This window comes from Somniosus microcephalus, chromosome 1, assembly GCF_052327205.1.
Source record: "Somniosus microcephalus isolate GS21.2 chromosome 1, FLI_Smic_1.0, whole genome shotgun sequence".
Taxonomy (NCBI): Eukaryota; Metazoa; Chordata; class Chondrichthyes; order Squaliformes; family Somniosidae; genus Somniosus; species Somniosus microcephalus.
The window spans coordinates 441,090,060-441,112,889 of NC_140987.1; the positions used below are offsets into that span (position 1 = coordinate 441,090,060).

At 45.2% G+C, this 22,830-nt stretch overlaps 1 protein-coding gene and 1 long non-coding RNA gene across 2 annotated transcripts in view; one reads left to right on the plus strand and one right to left on the minus strand.

Annotated features, from left to right (window-relative positions):
• Positions 1-22,830, plus strand: part of npas2 (neuronal PAS domain protein 2) — a 351,575-nt gene that overhangs the window by 259,990 nt on the left and 68,755 nt on the right. Inside the window, exons 6-8 of the mRNA XM_086001688.1 lie at positions 6,558-6,678; positions 13,074-13,187; positions 13,484-13,602. Of these exons, the coding sequence (XP_085857814.1) occupies positions 6,558-6,678; positions 13,074-13,187; positions 13,484-13,602 (354 nt within the window). The remainder of the gene's footprint in view (positions 1-6,557; positions 6,679-13,073; positions 13,188-13,483; positions 13,603-22,830) is intronic.
• The window catches only part of LOC147125340 (uncharacterized), an 80,107-nt gene that overhangs the window by 17,673 nt on the left and 39,604 nt on the right, over positions 1-22,830 (minus strand). The gene's annotated exons all lie outside the window — the stretch shown is intronic.

Genomic DNA, 22,830 nt, shown 5'->3' on the forward strand with positions numbered 1-22,830 from the left:
CTTAATTGTGACCTGCAGCCGCTCAATTATTCCATCAAATAGTTCTACCTTGAATTCTTACTCACTAATCTCTTCTCGGCATCTACAAGCTTTGAAAGAATACTGTGTGTTCTTGGATGTCTCTCCACACTTACTAGAACTGCTGCAGGCTTGAGCAAAGATCATAAATCACCTGGAAATTCCACTTACAGACTATAATATAAATTTATCAATTATTAGTTGTAAATATTAGTGCAACATTATTAGTACTGGGCTGAAATATGTGAATGCCTTCCATATCTCTTGTGCTAAATTAAGTTTTATAAGGAATTCATGAAGTAGTAAATATATGATCTTAAATACTATGGCAAATCACTGTTTTATAAACACGGATTTAAACCTCAGTATCATCCTATTTGAGATGACAAACAACAGGACACCTAAGTTGCCGATCAGAAGTTACAAAAGAATCAATCTAACCTTTCTTATCACTTCACATCCTAACAGAAAGTACAACTCGGAATGAAAGGGAGGCTGAGGCCTACAGTCAATGAAAGAGCCTTTCCCTGGACAATGGTAGCATAGTGGTTATGTTATAGAGTCATAGGGCAGGATTTTCATTGGGCCGTGGAGGTGGGATTGGAGGCGTGTGGGGGGTTAAAATCCCGAAATCGGGGGGCACGAACCCACCTCCATGCCAGTTTCAAAGGAGGCGGGTACCCGCCCCGCACTGGGACCCGCCTCCCCGAGGCGGGAAGGGGATTAGTGCCAATAAACTGCCTGTTAACAGGTAGTTAACAGGCAGTTTTTAGCCTAATCCCTATTTTCATTCTTGAAATGTGGGATTCCCGATGGCTCCAAACCATGCCAAGTTAGCGAGGTGGGCCGTCAGGCTGAAGGGCTTGGAGGGGTCAAGATGTCCGGTGTTCAGGTGAGTGATGGGTGCATGAGTGCAAAGGTAAGTGTGTTTCATGTGTTTAAAGTAGTTTTACTTACCTTTACAGCCTTCCTTCCTTCAGGTCTCGGGAGTCCCTCATCTCACCGGCACAGAAAGCAGAATGGCCGCGATCTGTCAAAAATTGTAGCATTCAGCTTTCTGTTCCGGAGAGATCTCTAAATCAGCCTGAGAGGAAGGAATTAACTTGGTGTACAGATTGTCAGTGTTTGGCAGCTTCAAACAGCTGTTGAACGCTGATATTTCATCTGTCAAAAGCTTTTGACAGATGAAATGTCAATCTGTGACATCACCTGTTGCCGGGTGGCCCTTAATTGGCCTGCTGAGCCCGCTGGGTGGGCTCAACAAGGTCAATCAATACAACTCGATGGAGGCGGGACTACAACCCCGAAAGTTGTAGTCCCACCTCCTACCCGCCTCCTCAATGAAAATCCAACCCATAGAGTCATAGGGTTATACAGCACAGTAAGAGGCCCTTCGGCCCATCGTGTCCGTGCTGGCCATCAAGCCCTATCTATTCTAATCCCATTTTCCAGCATTTGGTCCGTAGCCTTGTATGCTATGGCGTTTCAAGTGCTCATCTAAATGCTTCTTGAATGTTGTGAGGGTTCCTGCCTCTACCACCCTTTCAGGCAGTGAGTTCCAGATTCCAACCACCCTCTGGGTGAAAAAGTTCTTCCTCAAATCCCCTCTAAACCTCCTGCCCCTTACCTTGAAACTATGCCCCCTGGTTATTGACCCATCTACTAAGGGGAAAAGTTCCTTTCTATCTACCCTATCTATGCCCCTCATAATTTTGTACACCTCAATCAGGTCCCCCCTCAGCCTTCTCTGCTCCAAGGAAAACAACCCCAGCCTGTCCAGTCTTTCTTCATAGCTGAAGTGCTCCAGCCCAGGTAACATCCTGGTGAATCTCCTCTGCACCCTCTCCAATGCAATCACATCCTTCCTATAGTGTGGTGACCAGAACTGCACACAGTATTCCAGCTGTGGCCTAATGAGCGTTTTGTACAGCTCCATCATAACCGCCCTGCTCTTATATTCTATGCCTTGGCTAATGAAGGCAAGTACCCCATATGCCTTCTTAACCACCTTATCTACCTGTCCTACCATTCATTGTGTATTCCCTTGCATTGTTAGTCCTCCCAAAATGCATCACCTCAAAATTTTCAGGGTTAAAATCCATTTGCCACTGTTCTGCCCATCTGACCAACCCATTTATATCGTCCTGTAGACTGAGGCTTCCCTCCTCGCTATTTACCACTCCAACAATTTTCATGTCATCTGCCAACTTACTGATCATACCTCCTACATTCATATCTAAATCATTAATGTACACTACAAACAGCAAAGAACCCAGCACCGATCCCTGCGGTACACCACTGGACACAGGCTTCCAGTCACAAAAACAACCTTCGACCATCACCCTCTGCCTCCTGCCACTAAGCCAATTTTGGATCCAATGTGCCAAATTGCCATGGATCCCATGGGCTCTTACCTTCTTGACCAGTCTCCCATGCAGGACTTTGTCAAAATCCTTACTGAAGTCCATGTAGACTACATCAACTGCACTACCCTCATCCACACACCTAGTCACCTCCTCGAAAAATTCAATCAAACTGGTTAGACATGATCTCCCCCTGACAAAGCTATGCTGACTATCGTTGATTAATCCTTGCCTCTCCAAGTGAAGACTAATTCTGTCCCTCAGAATTTTTTCCAATAATTTCCCTACCACTGATGTTAGGCTCACTGGCCTGTAATTCCCTGGTTTATCCCTACTAACCTTCTTGAATAATGGTACTACATTAGCTGTCCTCCCCTGTGGCCAGAGAGGTTCTGAAAATTTGTGTCAGAGTCCCTGCAATCTCCTCCCTTGCCTCACACAGCAGCCTGGGATACATCTCGTCTGGGCCTGGGGATTTATCCACTTTTAAACCCGCTAAAACTGCTAGTACCTCCTCCCTCTCAATGCTAATTTGTTCAAGTATATCACAATCCTCCTGCCTGATTTCTATGCCTACATCGTCCTTCTCCATAGTGAACACAGATGCAAAATATTCATTTAAAACCTCACCTACATCTTCTGGCTCTACATACAGATTGCCACTTTAGTTCCTAATGGGTCCTACTCTTTCCCTGGTTATCCTCTTGCCCTTAATATACTTATAAAATACCTTGGGATTTTCCTTTATTTTGCCCGCCAATGTTATTTCATGCCCCCTCTTCGCTCTCCTAATTTCTTTATTAAGTACCCCCCTGTACTTTCTATACTCCTCTAGGGCTTCCACTGTTTTTAGTCCTTTGTATCTGCCAAAAGCCTCCCTTTTTTTCCTAATCCATTCTTGTATATCCCTTGACATCCAGGGTTCCCTGGACTTGTTGGTCCCACCCTTGACCTTTGCGGGAACATGTTGGCGCTGTACACTCTCTATTTCCTTTCTGAATGACTCCCACTGCTCTGATGTGGATTTTCCTACAAGTAGCTGATCCCAGTCCACTTTGGTCAGATCCTGCCTTATCATATTAAAATCGGTCTTCCCCCCAATTTAGAACCTTTATTTCCAGTCCACCGTTGTCCTTTTCCACGACTACCTTAAATCTCTCCGAATTATGATCACTGTCATCAAAATGCTCGCCTACTGACACTTCTACCACTTGCCCAGCCACATTCCCTAGAATTAGGTCCAGTACCGCCCCCTCTCTTGTAGGACTTTCTACATGCTGGCTCAAAAAGCTCTTCTTTAAGAATTCCGCACCCTCTAAGCCTTTCACACTCTGACTATCCCAGTTAATATTGGGGAAGTTGAAATCCCCTACTATTATTACCCTATTATTTCTACACTTCTCTGAGATTTGCCTACATATCTGTTCCTCTATCTCCTGTTTGGGGGCCTATAGTACACTCCCAGCAAAGTGATTGCCCCCTTTTTGTTTTTAAGTTCTACCCATATGGCCTCATTAGAGGAACCTGCTAAGATATCATCCCTCCTTACTGCAGTAATTGACTCCTTGATTAATATTGCAACACCCCCTCCTCTTTTACACCCCCCTCTGTCTCGCCTGTTACTCTACTAGTAATCCAGTAGGCCTACACTAATGATACTTGAGTTCAAATCCCACCACCGAAGCTGGGGCATTTAACTTCAATTAAATAAATCTGGAATAAAATGCTAGTATCAGTAATGGTGGCCGTGAAACTATTGGATTGTCGTAAAAACCCATCTGGTTTCACTAATATCCTTTAGGGAAGGAAATCTGCTGCCCTTACCCGGTCTGGCCTATATGTGACTTCAGACCCACAGCAATGTTGGTTGCAAAAGTAGTGAAAACCAGGGAGTCACCATTTAAATTCCTCATGTTCACTTCTGATTGCTAAATGAAGCATCTAGGAGGTTATACCGATAGGGTTAGATGAAGTAATGTGGGAGGAGGCTCGTGTGGAGCACAAACACCGGCGTAGACCAGTTGGGCCGAATGGCCTGTTTCTGTGCTGTAATTTCTATGTAATTTGGCCAGCTTTATCTTGCAACTTAGAACCCAAGTTTAAAATAAGAAAGCATGGAGCCAGAATAAAATAATTCAGCCCTTCCAGCCTGTAGCTTGTCAAGGGATTTGCCCAATTATACTGTCATGGACTCTTCCCAACTTAACTGATCCCTGTGAAAATTCTCTATGATCTCTGCAGGTAGTCAAGTGAAAAGTTCAGGACAATCTCCATTATTCAACTCTGACCTTTTTCAGAGCCGATATGGCGCAGTGTTGCACGGTGGAGTTGATCATCTACGTCCAATCCTTCTAAGCTTCAGTTCCATTCTTAACCACGTGCCCAACCAGCTCCTCTTTAAAGAAATGAATCATTGCAGCATTAACTGCGTCAATTTAGCAATTGATTAGCATTTGATTATTAAAACTTTACTTTAGGTGGGTTTTTCCACGGTGCCATGAAATCGCAGTTCCATGGTTAGATGCATGACTCTGTGGGGGATTGAGCTGTAGAACCCAGAATAAATCCCATGTCCACTCCCTAGTCCACGCTGAGTTAACTGATCTCTGTCAGGGCAGTGGGGGAGGGGTGCTACGATTGGCCTCTGTATCCCTGATCTGGTGAGGGGAAAAATAATGGCCCAGAAATTCGGGTCGGGGGCTTCCCGCGGGTGCAAGCCCCTGACCTGCACTTACCTTGCGCGCCGGCCGTTGAGCTGTGGGCCTGCGTGGGATTCCGATCCTGGGCACAGATTCATCAGAATGATGCCAGGACTTAAAGGGTTAAATTATGAGGACAGGATATGTAAGCATGGCTTTTATTGCCTTGAGTTTAGAAGATTGAAGGGTGATCTAATCGAGATGCTTAAAATGATAAAGGGATTCAAAGTGTAGATATAGACAAACTATTTCCTCCAGTGGGGGAATCCAGAACTAGGGGGCATGATCTTAAAATTAGAGATAGGCTGTTTAGGAGTGAAATCAAGGAACATTTTTTCATATAAAGAGCAGTAGAAATCTGGAACTCTCTCCCTCAGAAGGCTGTGGATGCCGGAGGACAATTGGAGCTTTGAAGACTGAGATTGATAGATTTTTGTTAGGTGAGGTTATCAAGGGATATGGAGCAAAGGTGGGTAAGTGGAGTTGAGGTACAAAGCAGCCATGATCTCATTGAATGGCAGAACGGGCTTGAGGGGCTGAATGGCCTACTTTGTTCCTATATTCCACATCTGATTATGCAGTTATGTTTACTGTTGTCTATTTTCTTGCTTGCAATTTAAGAAAAATAGGTGACACCGAGGCAATTAATTAACACCTCTGGTTCATGTCCGTGTATATATGGGACTAGATCTGCTTTCAACAGAGCTATTAGGAGGAATTCTTTAAAGCTCTTCTTCTTTCCTCTGGTAGCAGCAAAGCAAATCAAATGTCAATATCTAAGTCAGATATCCGGGCCAAAGCTTCCGGTGTAACAGCGTGGATATCTTGTAGGCTGCCTGCGAATTTCCTCTGAGGGCAGTGCACGATGATGTGCTCCAGGGTCTGTTTAGGAGCTCCACAGTCACATGATGGGGATGCTTTAATCTTCCATCTATGGAGAAGGTGGCAGCGCCTACCATGATGGTTTCTGAGGCGGTTGATAGTTGTCCACTGTTTGCGAGGATGGTTTGATCCTTCAGGTTGTACTGTGGGGTCCTCTATAAGGAATCCATTCCGTATGTAGCAGTTCTTCCAAGCATTTCGTCATCGGTCATCAAGGCTGAGGGGAGATCGCTGAAGGGCTTCAACGACGGTCCAAAATGGCCTTCTAGGTTTGAAAGGGGTTGGGTGGTAGGCTGTTCAATTCATCCTGGATCGGCATCTCTCTGCTGGTATAGCGGTTGTATTCTCTGGAGACTGCATATTCGCGGCGTAGGTGTGGTGGCGCGATGTTTGCAAGCACGGGCAGCCAAGGTGTTGGCATCTCTAGAGCTGGAGCTACTATTCAGCAGCCCCTGGTATCAGATTGCATGGGGAAAATGCTGTGATTTCCACCCCCCCCCCCCCCCAGCCAAGGACAGGGAAGTGAACAGTTATGTAGACAAGAAAAAGAGAGAACAACTTTCATTAAAAAGTTAACATCTTTTTTTTGTACCAGTCAGATCTAGTGGACCAAAATATATTGAAATTCCTCCCAGAGCGGGAACATGCGGAAGTGTACAAGCTGCTCTCCAACCAGATGCTAATGACAGGCCAAGTTGCACGCGATTACTTGAAGAGTATGTATCCTATTTCCATTTGATTCACGATAAAAACAAGTGTCACACTGCTAATACTAAACGCAAATTTCATTGAACACATCAGAAGGTGGATTTAAGATATCATCCCAGTCCTAGTCTGTTGTTTTGAGTGTTGTAAAAATGTTTCTCAGGGCTGAAAGAGAAGGAGGCAGCCCAGCAAGTTTGGTAATAGAGTGTTGGATAGCTTATAAGAGTGCCAGAGTTTGGATCCCTGCTTTAAATTCAAACTCAAATAGCCCTCAGTAGGGGGGATTTAGAGGTTCTGAGACATATGACTAGAAGCAACACTGAAGGACAGTAAAAGTGATCCCTCTCGCAGGGGAAGAAGAGCTGACAGTGTCATGCATTTCCTCAGTCAGGGATAGTAACTATGAAGAGGCCTATCGCTTTAGTCATGGAAGGGCCCAAGGCTGACGGGACTAGATTAAACTAGAGGACAAGGACTATAGAGAGTGTGAGATAGTTGAAAGAAAGAAATACTTGCATTTATATAGTGCCTTTCGTGACCTCAGGATGTCTCAAAGTGCTTTACAGCCAATTAAGTACTTTTCTTTTGAAGTGTAGTCACTGTTGTGAAACGCAGCAGCCAATTTGCGCACAGCAAGCTCCCACAAACAACAATGTGATAATGGCCAGATAATCTGTTTTTTAGTGATGTTGGTTGAGGGATAAATATTGGCCAGGACACCGGGGATAACTCCCCTTCTCTTCTTCGAAATAGTGCCGTGGGCTCTTTTACATCCTCCTGAGAAGGAAGACGGGCCTCAGTTTAATGTCTCATCTGAAAGACAGCACCTCCGACAGTGCAGCACTCCCTCAGTACTGCACTGGGGGTGTCAGCCTAGGTTTTGTGGTCAAGTCACTGAAGTAGGTCTTGAACCCACGACCTTCCTGACTCAGAGGTGAGAAAGAGTGCTACTACTGGGTCACGGCTGACGTGTTAGAACCTCTTGCGAGCTTTTCCAGTAAATCGGCATGAGTAAGAGTGCCCTGATTTTGTTGTGTAAGTTTGGTGTTTTCACTGGGGCCAAGATTACACGTTTCAGTTCTGACTATGTTCCAACGGTAAGACGACAATTAATGCAGGTTTAGTGGTGATGTGTGAACGTTGTCAGCTGAAGCAGTAATCAGTGGAAGTCGGCGAGATAGCCTGGTAGTCTGAGCAATGGCACAGCTTGTGTCGGACCCCAGTTGGCTGGACTGTGGTGCATACGCAGGCTACAGGTCCCAGCCTTGACTCAGTGGGCGGCACTCTGACCTCTGAGTCAGAAGGTTGAGGGTTCAAGCCCCATTCCCAGAGACTTGAGAGCAAAATCTACAAACATACAATTTCCTACATGCAATTCATTGGGTTACAGTCATACTCACCGCCCCCAAAGCAGAGTTGTGACTAATTTCTATTTGCATCAATGTTTTTAAAATTGTTTTTTTTCCCCACAGGGCCTGAATTAGCAAGCACTGCCGCTAACGTTTAAGATGGTTTGTGCTGCGCGTTGTTTTGTGAGAATCTGGTGGTGCTTCGATGGGCGATTCATACTTCTTGGTGGCCTATTTTCACACATTTAACCTTTGGGAGTTTCAGACAGGGGGTAAAACAAAAGACTGAGGAATCTGTGACCAATGTTTCAGCTGCAAACGAAAACAAAGAGTGCAAAAAAGCAAAGGCTCAAAAATGAGTCAATAAATAATGTAAAACCACAACAAAGTTTTAGGAAGAAACAGGAGTTGCAAAACCAGCAGATTGCGTCATTGCCTTTAGGTATCATAGAATCGTACAGTACGGAAGGAGGCCATTCGGCCCATCACACCAGTGACGGCTCTGTGAAAGAGCTCTCCAATTAGTCACACTCCCCCGCTCTGCTCCCAAAGCACTGCAATCTTTTCCTTTTCAAGGATATATCCAGTTCCTTATTAGGTATAGGAGAGGGCATTCCATTGAAAGATACCGTGCTTAAAATTTATTTATTTCCCAATGAAAGCTTGCTTTTAAGAAAAAGTAAAGGGATTGGCTTTTCTGGTCCTATGTCTGATCACCTGAGCAGAAGGAATGGAGAACGATCAGGGAGTGCCGATCGGTTGATTAATTAAAAGGAATGGATGGAAAATTGCACTGTTTCTTACGATTTTCCACTATTCGCTGTATCCTAGCAATCCAATTCACCCCGGTGCAGGACAAGGGAAGTCTTACCACTTCCCCCTCCACCTTTTTTTTCTTTTCCAGCTCAGAGATTTGTTTGTTGGTCACATTTGTATCTATTTTTGTTCCTGATTTACCTCCCTGGAGAATAATTGCATGGTGACGTGTACAAAGTCTCAATGAACTCTGATTTCAGCAAGCATATGTGGGCTCAGTGAGCTCCTAGCCACAGTCAGTGAGGGAGGGGGAATGATTCCTACCTTGCTGCTAGGTGTCAGCCATGGCTCGGCAGTAACACTACTCATCTTCCGAGTCAGAAGGTCGTGGGTTCAAGTCCTACTCCATGAGACTTGAGTACAAAATCTAAACAGGACGCATTGTCAGAGGTGCTGCTTTTCGGATCGACGTTAAACCGAGGCCCCGTCTGCTCTCTCAGGTGCACGTAAAAGATCCCATGGCCATTATTTCGAAGAACAGCAGGGGAGTTATCCCCGGTGTCCTGGTCAATATTTATCCCTCAACCAACGTCACTAAAACAGATCATCAGGCCATTAGCACATTGCTGTTTGTGGGAGCTTGCTGTGCACAAATTGGCTGCAGTATTTCCCACATTACAACAGTGACTACACTTCAGAAAGTATTTAAGCGCTTTGGGACATCCTGAGTTCGTGAAAGGTGAAAGCAAGTCTTTCTTTTACAAATTCTTTGTGTGCACGTTTGAGGCCAAGATGCAGACAGAAATTGTGCTGGAGGTAAAGTAGTTCTCGTGGGGAAGATCAAACCTATAATTTTAATCTGCCTGTGCACAGTGTGCAGTGAAACTTAACCCCAGGTTTCCATGCAGACAGCACACATGGGTGACACATGTAATGTTCGGACTGCCGTTATGTCCCAGCGATTCTTTCTATAAGTAAGAAAGCAAGTTGCTGTCACAGGAATTGATGCATGGCTTGCTGTAGAGATCAGTGATGCTTAAAAAAATCGTCCCAATTACACTGCTGAGGTAGAACTCAGAATGTTAACGTGTTCTCTCCGTGTTAATGATAATGTCAGTAAAGCAGTGAGCTGAACACAGGATTGACCGATGGCTTACTGTTGATCAGTCAGTTACATTTATAGTGGCAAATGTCTCAAAAGGCATGACGAGGCTGGACAACTGTTAATAATGATTGAGGGATGGGTTGATTGCTTCTAACTTCCCCGAGGTCCTGATGCTGGAGACTAAGGGGGAGAAATTCAGTATCGCCCCATTTGGGGCGCAATTATCGGCCGGGCGCAAAGATTAGCGCCTGGTGCTAATTATCGCCTCCGACTACAAACTTGGCTTTTATCGCCCCTGGAGGTGATTGGAGCGCTAAATCAGGCACTTCACAACTGTCTTAAGGCGCAAGGGTCGAGGAGCGAGGCGCTACCTCAGAGCGCTGGCGAAGCTCATGTGATGTCAGTCAGCAATGGAACACAGACACACTGGCGCCGGCCAGTTCCTAAAGGGGAGGGTTGATCTTGCTCTCCATCCACATCCTGCTCATTGCAGCCTTGAATCTCGGCCTGGAGAGGCCTGTACATCAAATCTGCTGGAAAGAACAATGGAGAGGCCCAGGGAAAGAGCTCAGAGTGCAGCCCCCACAGTCTCTTCTACATCGATACAAGGGCAAATCAAAATGAGCCTGCAAAGTGCTGCTCAGTACCCAAAACTCCTTCACACCGCGTTGCATCTCTCCAGAAGTCTCTCTCTCTCTCTCTCTCTCTCTCTCTCTCTCTCTCTCAGAATGCTTGGTGCAAAAATGTCACCAACAAAAAAAAGTCAGGAAGCGGTCACCTTTAAATAGCGCTCCCCCAGTCCCTTCCCGACTGCAAAACACTCCCCTCAACCTGTCGTTACTAGCGGCAGGGGGCGCCACTCAATATCCGGTCCGGGGCGCTACACACTCAACTGACGTCATGATCTGCCGGCGCAGGAGATAGTGGCGGTAGAGTTTAGCGCCGCCGCAAAATGTCTAGTTAATTTCGTGAGCGGTGCAAACATCGCCGCGCCCGGGCGCTAGTTGCTTTGTGTCCCACTAGCGCCCTCTTAAGGCGCTAACGGGAGGCGCAAATCAACTGAATTTTTCCCCCTAAGAAACGAAAGGATTATTTGCGCAATTCCACAATTAATACATTTTGGTCAGCGCACTATTCAGAAAGCCTGTTTTGACTGCACGAGACGGTTAAAGCAATAACAGTGCTTTTAGCTACCTGTGACCTGTGACGTCATCTTCTGAAGAAAACTAGTCTGAGCACTTGTAAGAAATTGCAATGACTGAAAACATTTTTAATTTCATCTTACTTCACAAACCCATAAAATAATCATTTTTTACAATGGCTGTTCGATTCATCTCAAAATCTGCCTGCTCCAATTCCTCGTTTGAAAGTCTCCTCACAGTGCCAATTTGAATGTAATTAGATGCATGCCAATATAAACTGGCTGCAGCCTAACAATCAAATTCCCCCTTACTCCAGACCGGTTGTTGTGTTCTGCGTCGAATGCCCACTGCCTAGTCTCACCAGATCATTGTTTTACATAGGAACATGCAAAAAATGACGGGCGGGTAAAGACCAGCTGGTCCACCAAGCCTCCCGCACACTCATGATTCCTGGAGCATCGTGATTAAACACTTTCGACCGCCGCACCCCCCAACCTCCAAAAAAAAACATGCAAACTCCTGTAGGAGACAAAAAAAAAGCAGGAAAAAAAACACCCAGGGTAAAAAAAAGGCCCAATTCCGAAGGGACCGCTCCCTCCACGACACCCTGGTCCACTCCTCAATCACCCCCAACAGCCCTTCTCCTTCACCTGGCACCTTCCCGTGCAAGCGCAGGAGATGCAACACATGCCCTTTTACCTACTCCCTTCCCACTGTCCAGGGCCCCAAACACCCCTTCCAGGTGAAACAGCGATTTACTTGTACTTCTTGCAATTTAATATACTGTATTCACTGCTCACGATGCGGTCTCCTCTACATTGGGGAGACCAAACGCAGATTGGGCGACCGCTTTGCGGAACACCTCCGTTCAGTCCGTAAGGGTGACCCTGAGCTTCCGGTCGCCTGTCACTTTAATTCTCCGCTCCACTCCCACTCTGATCTCTCTGTCCTCGGCCTATTACATTGTTCCAATGAAGCTCAACGTAAGCTCGAGGAACAACACCTCATCTTTCGATTGGGCACTTTGCAGCCTTCCGGACTCAACATCGAGTTCAACAATTTCAGATAATAATCCCTGCCCCCATTTTTCATGCAGTATGATTTTGCCATTCCCATTTGCAACATTTTCACAGTATGTTCTTTCAATTCCTTCTTCCCCTTCTAACCCCCCCACCCCCCCCGTCTCTGCACCTGCTTAATATCTGTTAAATCTCCAGCTTTTTCCAGTTCTGATGAAGGGTCCCAGACCTGAAACGTTAACTCTGTTTCTCTCTCCATGGATGCTGCCTGGCCTGCTGAGTATTTCCAGCATTTCCTGTTGTTATTATTGACAGCTTTGTGTTGTTGGGTTGGTGTGTCTCCTAAGAACAGGTTGGTGAAGATTTTGACTTTTGGGTTAATCCTCCATGCTGCTCAGCCTCCCATTCTGGCGGCGAAGAGGCACCCGCCAGTTTGAGGCTCCGGCCCCATTTAAATTTGGCAGGTGAGCCGCGAGGCGCCAAACAGGCGTAGTGGGGGCGGTAAGGCTACCGGCCCCATTTTGAGGCCGTTACCGCCCATCAATGCCAATGAAAACCGAACCCGTTGGGTCTACCCAAACTCTTTTTCCCTCAGGACATCTCGGGAAGAGAAGGCAAAGAAAATTTCCACCCCGCCGATTTAGACTTAATTCCCACAGAACTTTGCCAGTACTAAAACATGGATTTACTTTCCTTTAAATGAAAAATTCAGTGGAAAGACCGTGTAGCACAGGCCACGGTGCAGTAAGAAAGAACCCTTATTAGCACCTGTGAATGAAAGATGCAATGTTGTTTGTTAGACCGGAGGATTATATCTGAGAGTAAAATGTCAACAATATTCTGAATATATTTATAGGAAAACATTCAATGTTTGTGTCAAAGTTAGAATGACATTGTTCGTTGTGATAAGATTTTTTTTTTTTTTTTTTTTTTAAAGCGATTGAAAATAAGATGGGGCAGATTCACTCTTTTATTTGTAAATATGTCTCAGACTAATTATTCAATAATAATAGCAGCTTTCTTTCCTTTTTCTAGATCAAAATCACATCGAGTTCTGTTGTCATTTGTCAAGAGGATCGTTAGATCCAAAAGAACCCCCTATCTATGAATATGTGAAATTTGTAGGAAGCTTCAGATTTCACAATCTTGGTGAGTTTAAAGTACAATGTTTTACATCTCCTGCTCTGGTTAATTGTTTCAAGATCAACAAGAGATCTAAAACGGTTTAACTTGTGGGTCCTTTACTGAAACCTTAAAATATTGAAATAAAGCTCTTACCGCCACCTGCATTTTATAAGACACTTTATTAGAAGGGTGTATCCAGTTTTTATAATTCGGCTTTTATAGTCGTTGCACATTGCTTCACAATCACATTCTTACTGTGTGTGTAGTAGTTGAAGCGAAACAGCCATGCATGCTCTGAAAAAGCATTATTGTCATTCCAGTGCCTATGTCTTCTTGTAATGGCTTTGAATCAACCATTTCAAGGTCATTTAGATCTGAAGCAAGAGAACAAATCTGCCTTGTGGCTACTGTGCGCCTGGTCATCCCACAGTTTTTAAAAGTAAGTACAATGAACGCATTGCTTTAAAGTCTTCAAATTTCCAGATTTTACACCAAATAAAAGAAGGAACCTGCTGATTTCTAAATGCAGCCCTTTTGCGTTACTGTCACTTTAATTAAAGTGCCATGTTGCTTCTGACACCAAGGCTGGCTAACTTAATTTTATAATATCCATGAGCATCCCAATGTGATGCCTTTTCTATTGTGAAATGTTTTTTTTTCCCTGGAGGCATTGTTTTCTTATTGATACTGCAATATCTCCCGTGGTGTTGGTTATGATAAGTCCAGGACTTAGTTATTTACAAGACTGAGATCTAAAGAGTTTTGTTTCTCTGTCGCTTACGTCCCACAGCAGATTTGTAGAAGCTCTCGCTGGCATTGTGCTGTACCAGGGAAGTCTCTCCCCACGTCTTATCGCCAGACCCTGTACAGCTGGTCACTGGCTTTTGGTCTCGGCAGTGCTGACTGCACCTGCAGTGACCACGCTCAACAACAAAAACAACATCTTGTATTTATATAGCGCCTTTAACATAGTAACACGTCCCAAGCCGCTGCACAGGAGTATTTTAAGACTAAAAATTTGACACCGATCCACATAAGGATAAATTAGGGCAGGTGACCAAAAGCTTGGTCAAGGAGGTAGGTTTTAAGGAGCGTCTTAAAGGAGGAAACATAGAAACATAGATGACAGGAGCAGGAGTAGGCCATTCGGCCCCTCGAGCCTGCTCCGCCATTTAATGAGATCATGGCTGATCATCCAAATTCAGTACCCTGTCCCTGCTTTCTCCCCAAGAGAAGTAGCGAGGTGGAAAGGTTTAGGCAGGGAATTCCAGAGCTTAGGGCCCAGGCAGCTGAAGGCGCGACCACCAAAGTTTGAGCGATTATAATCAGGGATGCTCAAGAGGGCAGAATTAGAGGAGTGCAGATATCTCGGGGGGCTTGTGGGGCTGGAGGAGATTACAGAGATAGGGAGGGGGTGAGGCCATGGAGGGATTTGAAAACAAGGATGAGAATTTTGAAATTGAGGCGCTGCTTATCCAGCAGCCAATGTAGGTCAACGAGCACAGGGGTGATGGGCGAACGGGACTTGGTGCGAATTAGGACATGGGCAGCCGAGTTTTGGATCGAAATCAGCTCAGCATCGAAACACCTCGTAGATTTTGTCTTCTGCCCTTGATGTAAACATCAATTCCCCCCCCCACCGCCCCCCATCTTCTATCTCAGCGACACAAAAAAAGCTCATCCTAAACCTTTAAGTTCAGAAATTTATACTTATTGGCTTAAACTATGTAAAACGCTGAAAAAATACTTCACTTATCTTATTTTTGTGCCTCATCACTGGTTAGTTGTCAGTTTTTTGCCTGGTGACACGCATTGTTGTCGGGCACTCTGGGTACTGTGGTCCCATAGCCGGCAACTCCCATGATGCATCTCCGTCTCTCATGCACACATTTCTCCACAAGAGCAGACATTTCCCCGGCACCCGAGGCTCAGGTGAAACTCCAACTGAAGCTGAGATCAAGTCCAGGCCAAGTGAGGCAGGTCTGTGCGGAAGGGGAGGCTGAACTTCTAGCTGGTATTTACATAAGAACATAAGAAATAGGAGCAGGAATAGGCCATACAGCCCCTCGAGCCTGCTCCGCCAGTCAATAAGATCATGGCTGATCATCGACCTCAACTCCACTTTCCCGCCCGATCTCCATATCCCTTGATTCCCCATGACTCCAAAAATCTATCGATCTCAGCCTTGAATATACTCAAAGACTCAGCATTCACAGCCCTATGGGGAAGAGAATTCCAAAGATTCACAACCATCTGAGTTAAGAAAATTCCTCTTCATCTCAGTCCTAACTGGTCTACCCCTTATCCTGAGACTCTGCCCCCTAGTTCTAGACTCTCCAGCCAGGGGAAACAACCTCTCAGCATCTACCCTGTCAATCCCCCTCAGAATCTTGTATGTTTCAATGAGTTCACCTCTCATTCTTCTAAACTCCAGAGAGTATCGGCCCATTCTACACAATCTCTCATCATAGGACAGCCCTCTCATCCCAGGAATCAATCTAGTGAACCTTCGTTGCACTGCCTCCAAGGCAAGTATATCCTTCCTTAGATAAGGAGACCAAAACTGTGCACAGTACTCCAGGTGTGGTCTCACCAAGGCCCTGTACAATTGTAGCAAGACTTCCTTACTCTTATACTCCAACCCCTACTTACTAAACAATAGTAAAATATTTTACAGGCACATCAATAAAAAAAGAAAGGTTGGGATGGGAATAGGGCCATTAAGGGACAGACAGGACAACGCCACAGGTAACGATAGGGAGATGGCAGAAATATTAAATCATTATTTCGCTTCGGTATTTACCAGGGAGATAGAAGAGATGGACATGACTTTGGATGATGAGATGAGTAATGAGATAAGTGCATTTAAAATAAAAAAAGGGGATATATTAAATAAACTAATCAAACTCAGGATAAAACACCTGGTCCGGATGGATTGCATCGACGCATTTTAAAAGAATCTAGGGAAGAGATAGCAGAGGCATTACTACACATATTTAATAATTCATTAGAAAAAGGTGTAGTACCAGAGGACTGGCGGACAGCTAACATAATATCTATATATAAGAAGGGGATAGAACATGTCCAGGAATTATCTTTTCTTCTTCTTAGGCAGTCCCTCGGAACCGAGGATGACTTGCTTCCACATTAAAAATGAGTTCTCAGGTGACTGATGAGTCCAATGCGGGACCTACAGTCTCTGTCACAGATGGAGCAGACGGTGGTTGAAGGGGCGGGTGGGTGGGGTGCTTGGGTTGACGTGCGCTCCTTTCACTGCTTGCACTTGGCTTCCACTTGCTCCTGGAGAAGAGACTCGAAGTGTTCAGCGCCTTCCCGGATGCTTCTCCTCCACTTTGTGCAGTCTTGGGCCAGGGATTCCCAGGTGTCAGTGGGGATGTTACACTTTTTCAAGGAGGCTTTGAGGGTGTCCTTGAAGCGTTTCCTCTGCCCACCTCTTGCCGTGTCGGAGCTCTGAGTAGAGCGCTTGTTTTGGGAGTCTCGTATTGGGCATGCGGACAATGTGACCCGTCCATTGGAGCTGATCGAGCGTGGTCAAAGCTTCGATGCTGGGGATGTTGGCCTGCGCGAGAACACTGATGTTGGTGTGTCTATCCTGCCAATGGATTTGCAGGATCTTGCGGATTATAGACCAGTCAGCTTAATATCAGTAGTAGGAAGAATAATAGAATCCCTACTAAAGGAGAGAGTAGAAGAACATCTAGAAACAAAAAGTATAATAATGAATAGTCAGCTTGGATTTCAAAATGGAAGATCTTGCTTGACCAACCTTATTGAAGAGGTAACAGATAGAGTAGACAATGGTAATGCAGATGATGTAATTTATCTAGATTTTCAAAAGGCCTTCGAGAAGGTACCCCATAATAGACTAATGAACAAGGTTAGAGAATGCGGAGTCAGGGGACAAGTAGCAGAATGGATTGCTGGCTGGCTTCAAGACAGAAAGCAGAGAGTGGGAGTAAAGGGTAGCTATTCACAGTGGCAGAAGGTGGGTAGTGGTGTTCCACAAGGATCAGTGCTGGGACCACTGCTGTTCACAATTTACATTAACGATTTAGACTTTGGAATCAAAAACACAATTTCTAAATTTGCGGATGACACCAAATTGGGGGGGATAGTCAACACTGAGGAGGACCGCAACAAATTACAGGAGGACATTAATAAACTTGCAGAATGGGCAAATAATTGGCAAATGAAGTTCAACACAGATAAATGTGAGGTATTACATTGTGGTAGGAAGAATAGGGAGGTCACTTATCACTTGGAGGGTACGAGTCTAGATGGGATAGAGGAACAAAGGGATCTCGGAGTACAAATACACAAATCACTAAAAGTTGCGCAACAGGTTAGCAAGGCCATAAAAAAAGCAAACCAGGCTCTAGGGTTTATTACCAGAGGGATAGAATTGAAAAGAAGGGAAGTTATGCTAAACTTGTATCAAACCTTGGTTAGACCACACTATGGCCTAGATTTTCAGTTGCTTGCGCCAGCAGTTAGCGCCTTAAGAGAAGTGATTTTCGGGCGCTATGCGTGTAGCGCCTGGGCGCAGCGCAGTTTGCGCCCCGCCCCAAATTAAGTTGCCCGTTAGCGCCGGCGCAAAGTTTAGCGGCCGCCCGGATGCGCGCGCAGAAAATGACGTCACATCCTCGTGCAACGCCCTTTGGCCGCCCCGAATCCAAACTTCAGTTGGACCGCCCGATTGTGCGGCTGGCGTCCAGTGCGTTTGTAAAATGGAACGCAACACACCCTGGGGAGCGCAAATTAAAGGGCCCTCCTCCTGCACTATAATGGAAGGAACCAGTGTGTTGTGAATGGTTCCTCCTCCTCCTCCTCCTCCTCCTCCTCCTCCTCCGTTTCCCCCCCCCCCCCAGACTCTGCCTTTGCAAATAAACACATGCACCCTTCCCCTTTAAGAGCTCACTGGCACCAGAGTGTCTGCCGTGCGCAGCGCTCTGCACCGCCGGCTTAGCGCCTAAAGATAGTAGTGGAACGCCTCTTTTAGCGCTCCACCAACCTCTTAGGGCGAAGCCACTGAATTTCCGGCAACGGGGCGCTACTTTGGGGCGGGCGCTAAGGTTAGCGCCCCAAAACTGTCTATACTGAAAATCTAGGCCTTAGAGTACTGCGTACAGTTCTGGTCGCCATATTATAAAAAGGATACAGAGGCACTGAAGAGGGTGTAGAGACGATTTACAAGGGTGATACCAGAAATGTGAGGGTATACATATCAGGAAAGGATGAACAGGCTGGGTCTCTTTTCTCTTGAAAAAAGAAAGCTGAGGGGTGACCTAATAGAGGTCTTTAAAATTCTGAAAGGTTTTGATAGAGTGGATACAGAGAGTGTTTCCACTTGTGGGGAAGAGCATAACTAGAGGCCATCAATATAAGATAGTCACCAAGAAATCCAATAGGGAATTCAGAGGAAACGTCTTTACTCAAAGCATGGTGAGAATGTGGAACTCGCTACCACAGGGAGTGGTTGAAGCGAATAGTATCGATGCATTTAAGGGGAGGCTGGACAAGCATATGAGGGAGAAGGGAATAGAGGGTTATGCTGATAGATTTAGATGAGGAAAGACAGGAGGAGGCTCGAGTGGAGCATAAACTCCGGCATGGACTGGTTCTATGCTGTATATCCTATGTAATCCTATGCAATTGATATTATGGGTAAGTTTAATGGTGTTAGTGTGCACTCTTTCATTTTAATGGCCCAGAAATTCGGGTCCCAATGCGTGAGTACGGACGGAGTACTCATGTGTGGACCCGATGGAAGTGCCGGAATCTTGCATGCACTACGCATGCGCGGGAAACCGGCATTTCCGATCCTCTGAACCAAGGGGTTCAGAGGTCGAACGCGTGCGCGCAGGAGTCTGCGCGTGCGCGTTGAACTTCCTTTTTTTTTCCAGGTTTGCCCGTGCGTGAAGGCCTCCACTTTTTACACTTTAAAAAAGCAGACGTAAGGACTTAATTTTAAAAGGTAAGTGGTCTATTAATTAAAATTAGAATTTTTTTTCCACAGGTTTATTATTTTTAAAGACTTTACAGTAAGGTAAGTGTATTTTTAGCCCCGATTTTTTATAAAATTATTTTTTTCAAAAATTTAAGTTATTGTTTAGAACAGTTATTTAAAGTTATTTATAGTTCATTTAAATAGTGTGATGTTTTTTAAAATTTTATTTCAAGTTTAAGTACTGCTTTGGGCGCCCGGAGTTTTCATGAGTTTGACAGTTCACTGTCAAACTCATGAATGAACTTTTGCATCCTCCGATTGGTTGCCCAGTGCTCACGTGATCCCAGCCGACGCATCGCACTAAGTACGCCGCTGGGTCATGCAAGCACAGCGCGCCGGGAGCTGAACCGGGCCACTGACAGGAAATCCACGCAGGGCCAGGCCTCAATTGCCGGCACGCTAGGTAAGTGTAGGTCGGGGGCTTGCACCCGCGGGAAGCCCCCGACACGAATTTCTGGGCCAATATGTTTTTGATGTTATACGAACATAAGAAATAGGGGCAGGAGTAGGCCATTTGGCCCCTCGAGCCTGCTCCGCCATTCAATAAGATCATGGCTGATCTTCTACCTCATCTCCACTTTCCCGCACTATCCCCATATCCCTTGTTTCCCTGAGTATCCAAAAATCTATCGCTCTCTGTCTTGAATATACTCAACGACTGAGCCTCTACAGCCCCCTGGGGTGGAGAATTCCAAAGATTTACCACCCTCTGAGTGAAGAAATTTCTCCTCATCTCAGTCCTAAATGGCCGACCCCTTATTCTGAGACTGAGACCCCTGGTTCTAGACTCCCCAGCCAGGGGAAACATCCTTCCTGCATCTACCCTGTCAAGCCCTGTAAGAATTTTGTATGTTTCAATGAGATCACCCCTCATTCTTCTAAACTCTAGAGAATATAGGCCGAGTCTACTCAATCTCTCCTCATAGGACAATTCCCCCATCCCAGGAACCAGTCTGGTGAACCTTTGTTACACTCCCTCTATGGCAAGTATATCCTTCCTTTGGTAAGGAGATCAAAACTGTACACAATACTCCAGGTGTGGTCTCACCAAGGCTCTATATAATTGTAGTAAATCTTCTTTACTCTTATACTCAAATTACTTTGTAATAAAGGCCAACATACCATTTGCTTTCCTAATTGCTTGCTGTACCTGCATGTTAACTTTCAGTGATTTGTGTACAAGGACACCCAGGTCCCTCTGAACACCAACATTTCCCAATCTCTCTCCATTTAAAAAATACTCTGCTTTTCTATTTTTCCTACCAAAGTACTTTTACACATAAATTTGATAGAGGTGTTCAAAATCAAGAAGGTTTTTGATGGAGTAAATAAGGAAAAACTGTTTCCAGTGGCGGAAGGGTCGACGACCAGAGGACACAGATTTAAGGTGATTGGCAAAAGAACCAGAGGCGACATGAGGAAACATTTTTTTACACAGCGAGTTGTTGTGATCTGGAATGCTTGAAAGGCCGGTGGAGGCAGATTCAATAGTAACTTTCAAATGGGAATTGGATAAATACTTGAAGAGAAAAATATTACAGGGCTATGGGGAAAGGGCAGGGGGGTGGGATTAATTGGATAGCTCTACCAAAGAGCCGGCACAGGCACGATGGGCTGAATGGCCTCCTTACTGTGCTGTACCATTCCATGATATGAAATATTCAGCTGGGTCAGAGATCAAGATGGTGGCTAAAACCATAGTATCATGTAGCACAGAAGGATGCCATTTGGCCCATCGTGCCTATGCCAGCTCTCTGAAAGGCCATGTAGAATTTAGATTTGTTACATTAAAGATAGTGTACTTTTCAACACGTTTACACTTCATAGTTCATAGAATTAAATAGCACCGAAGGAGGACATTCCTCCCATCTTACCTGTGCCGGCTCTCTGAACGAGCTCTCCAATTAGCCCCACTCTTTCCCCATAGCCCTGCAAATTATTCCTTTTTAAGTAGAGATCCAATTCTCTTTTGAACGTTACTATTGAATCTGCTTCCTCCACCCTTTCAAGCAGTGCATTCCAGATCATAACAACTCGCTGCGTAAAGAAATTCTCCTCATCTCCCTCCCCTCAGCTATTTTGCCAATTATTTTAAATCTGTCTCCTTTGGTTACCAACCCACCTGCCAGTGGAAACAGACTCTCCCGATCTATTTATTTATTTGTACATATATTTTTATCTTTATTAAATGTATTATTTATTACATTTATATATTATTTATTTCATGTATTTATTATTTTATATTTGAAGGAATAATCTGAATTGGTTGCTTTTCTCTGGCGCCTTTCCGAATCCATATTTCAGTGAATCAGTCCCTTATTTAAGCCAAGCAGAGAAGCATTGACACTGGAGCCTCAGAATTACTGTCGGGCCGCTGTGCTTTCAGAAGTGTGGCGGGTTGGGACTTCCACTCACCAGGCTGCCCTAGCACCGACCCTGTCTCAAACCACGGTGACCATTCAGCATGATGACAGCTAGCCGCACCGTTCATCCAGCACTGGATGAGTAGAAATATCCTCCAATTAAATATCGGAAAGACCGAAGCCATTGTCTTCAGTTCACAGCACAAAACTCCGTTCCCTTTCCATTGATTTGATCTCTCTCTCTCTTTCTGGCAACTGTCTAATGCTGACCAAGTCTGTTCGCAACCTTGGGTGTCATATTTGATCAGGAATTGAGCTTCCTACCTCATATCTGTTCTATCACTAAGACCACCCATTTCCACCTTTGTAATATCGCCCGTCTCCGCCCTTGCCACAACTTATCTGCTGACGAAACCCTCATCCATGCCTTTGTCGCCTCTAGACTTGACTATTCCAATGCACTCCTGGCCGGCCTCCCTAGTTCTACCCTCCATAAGCTTCAGCTTACCCAAAGCTCTGCCGGCTGTGTCCTAACTCACACCAAGCACTGCTCACCCATCTCCCCTGTGCTTACTGACTGAGGGGTGAAAGAGGGCTTTAAGGTTATGGAGTGGTTTGATAGGGTAGACGTAGAGAAGATGTTTCCACTTGCGGGTAAGACCAGGACTAGGGGCCATAAATAGAAGATAGTCACTATTAAATCCAATAGGAAATTCAGGAGAAACTTCTTTCCCCAGAAAGTGGCGAGAATGGGGAACACGTTACCACAGGGAGTGGTTGAGGCGAACAGCATAGATGCATTGAAGGGGAAGCTAGATAAACACATGAGAGAGAAAGGAATAGAAGGATATGTTAATGGGGTGAGATGAAGAAGGGTAGGAGGAGGCTCGTGTGGAGCATAAAACACCAGCATGGACCTGTTGGGGTGAATGGCCTGTTTCTTTGCTGTAAATACTTTGTAATACTTTGTAATAGGTGTACTTTCCATCAGAGATGTAGGAGGTGGACCTGGCAGGTTGTTTGGCGGTGGGTGACATCCTCTCATTTAAAATCAATGCCTGGGTTAACATCTCTTATAAGTTAGCAGGCTGGGCCACAGTAACCTTTCATCTGCTAACATCACCAACAGTAACTAAAAGCGAATATATGATTCTCACACGTTTGTTTTCTTTCCCGCTATTGTTTCCATAGTCTGTGTCTTTGAAACTGTTTAAATATCTTGATAGTAAAAGGTTTGCATACCTTTGCCACAACAAAATATTTACTGAAGGCTATT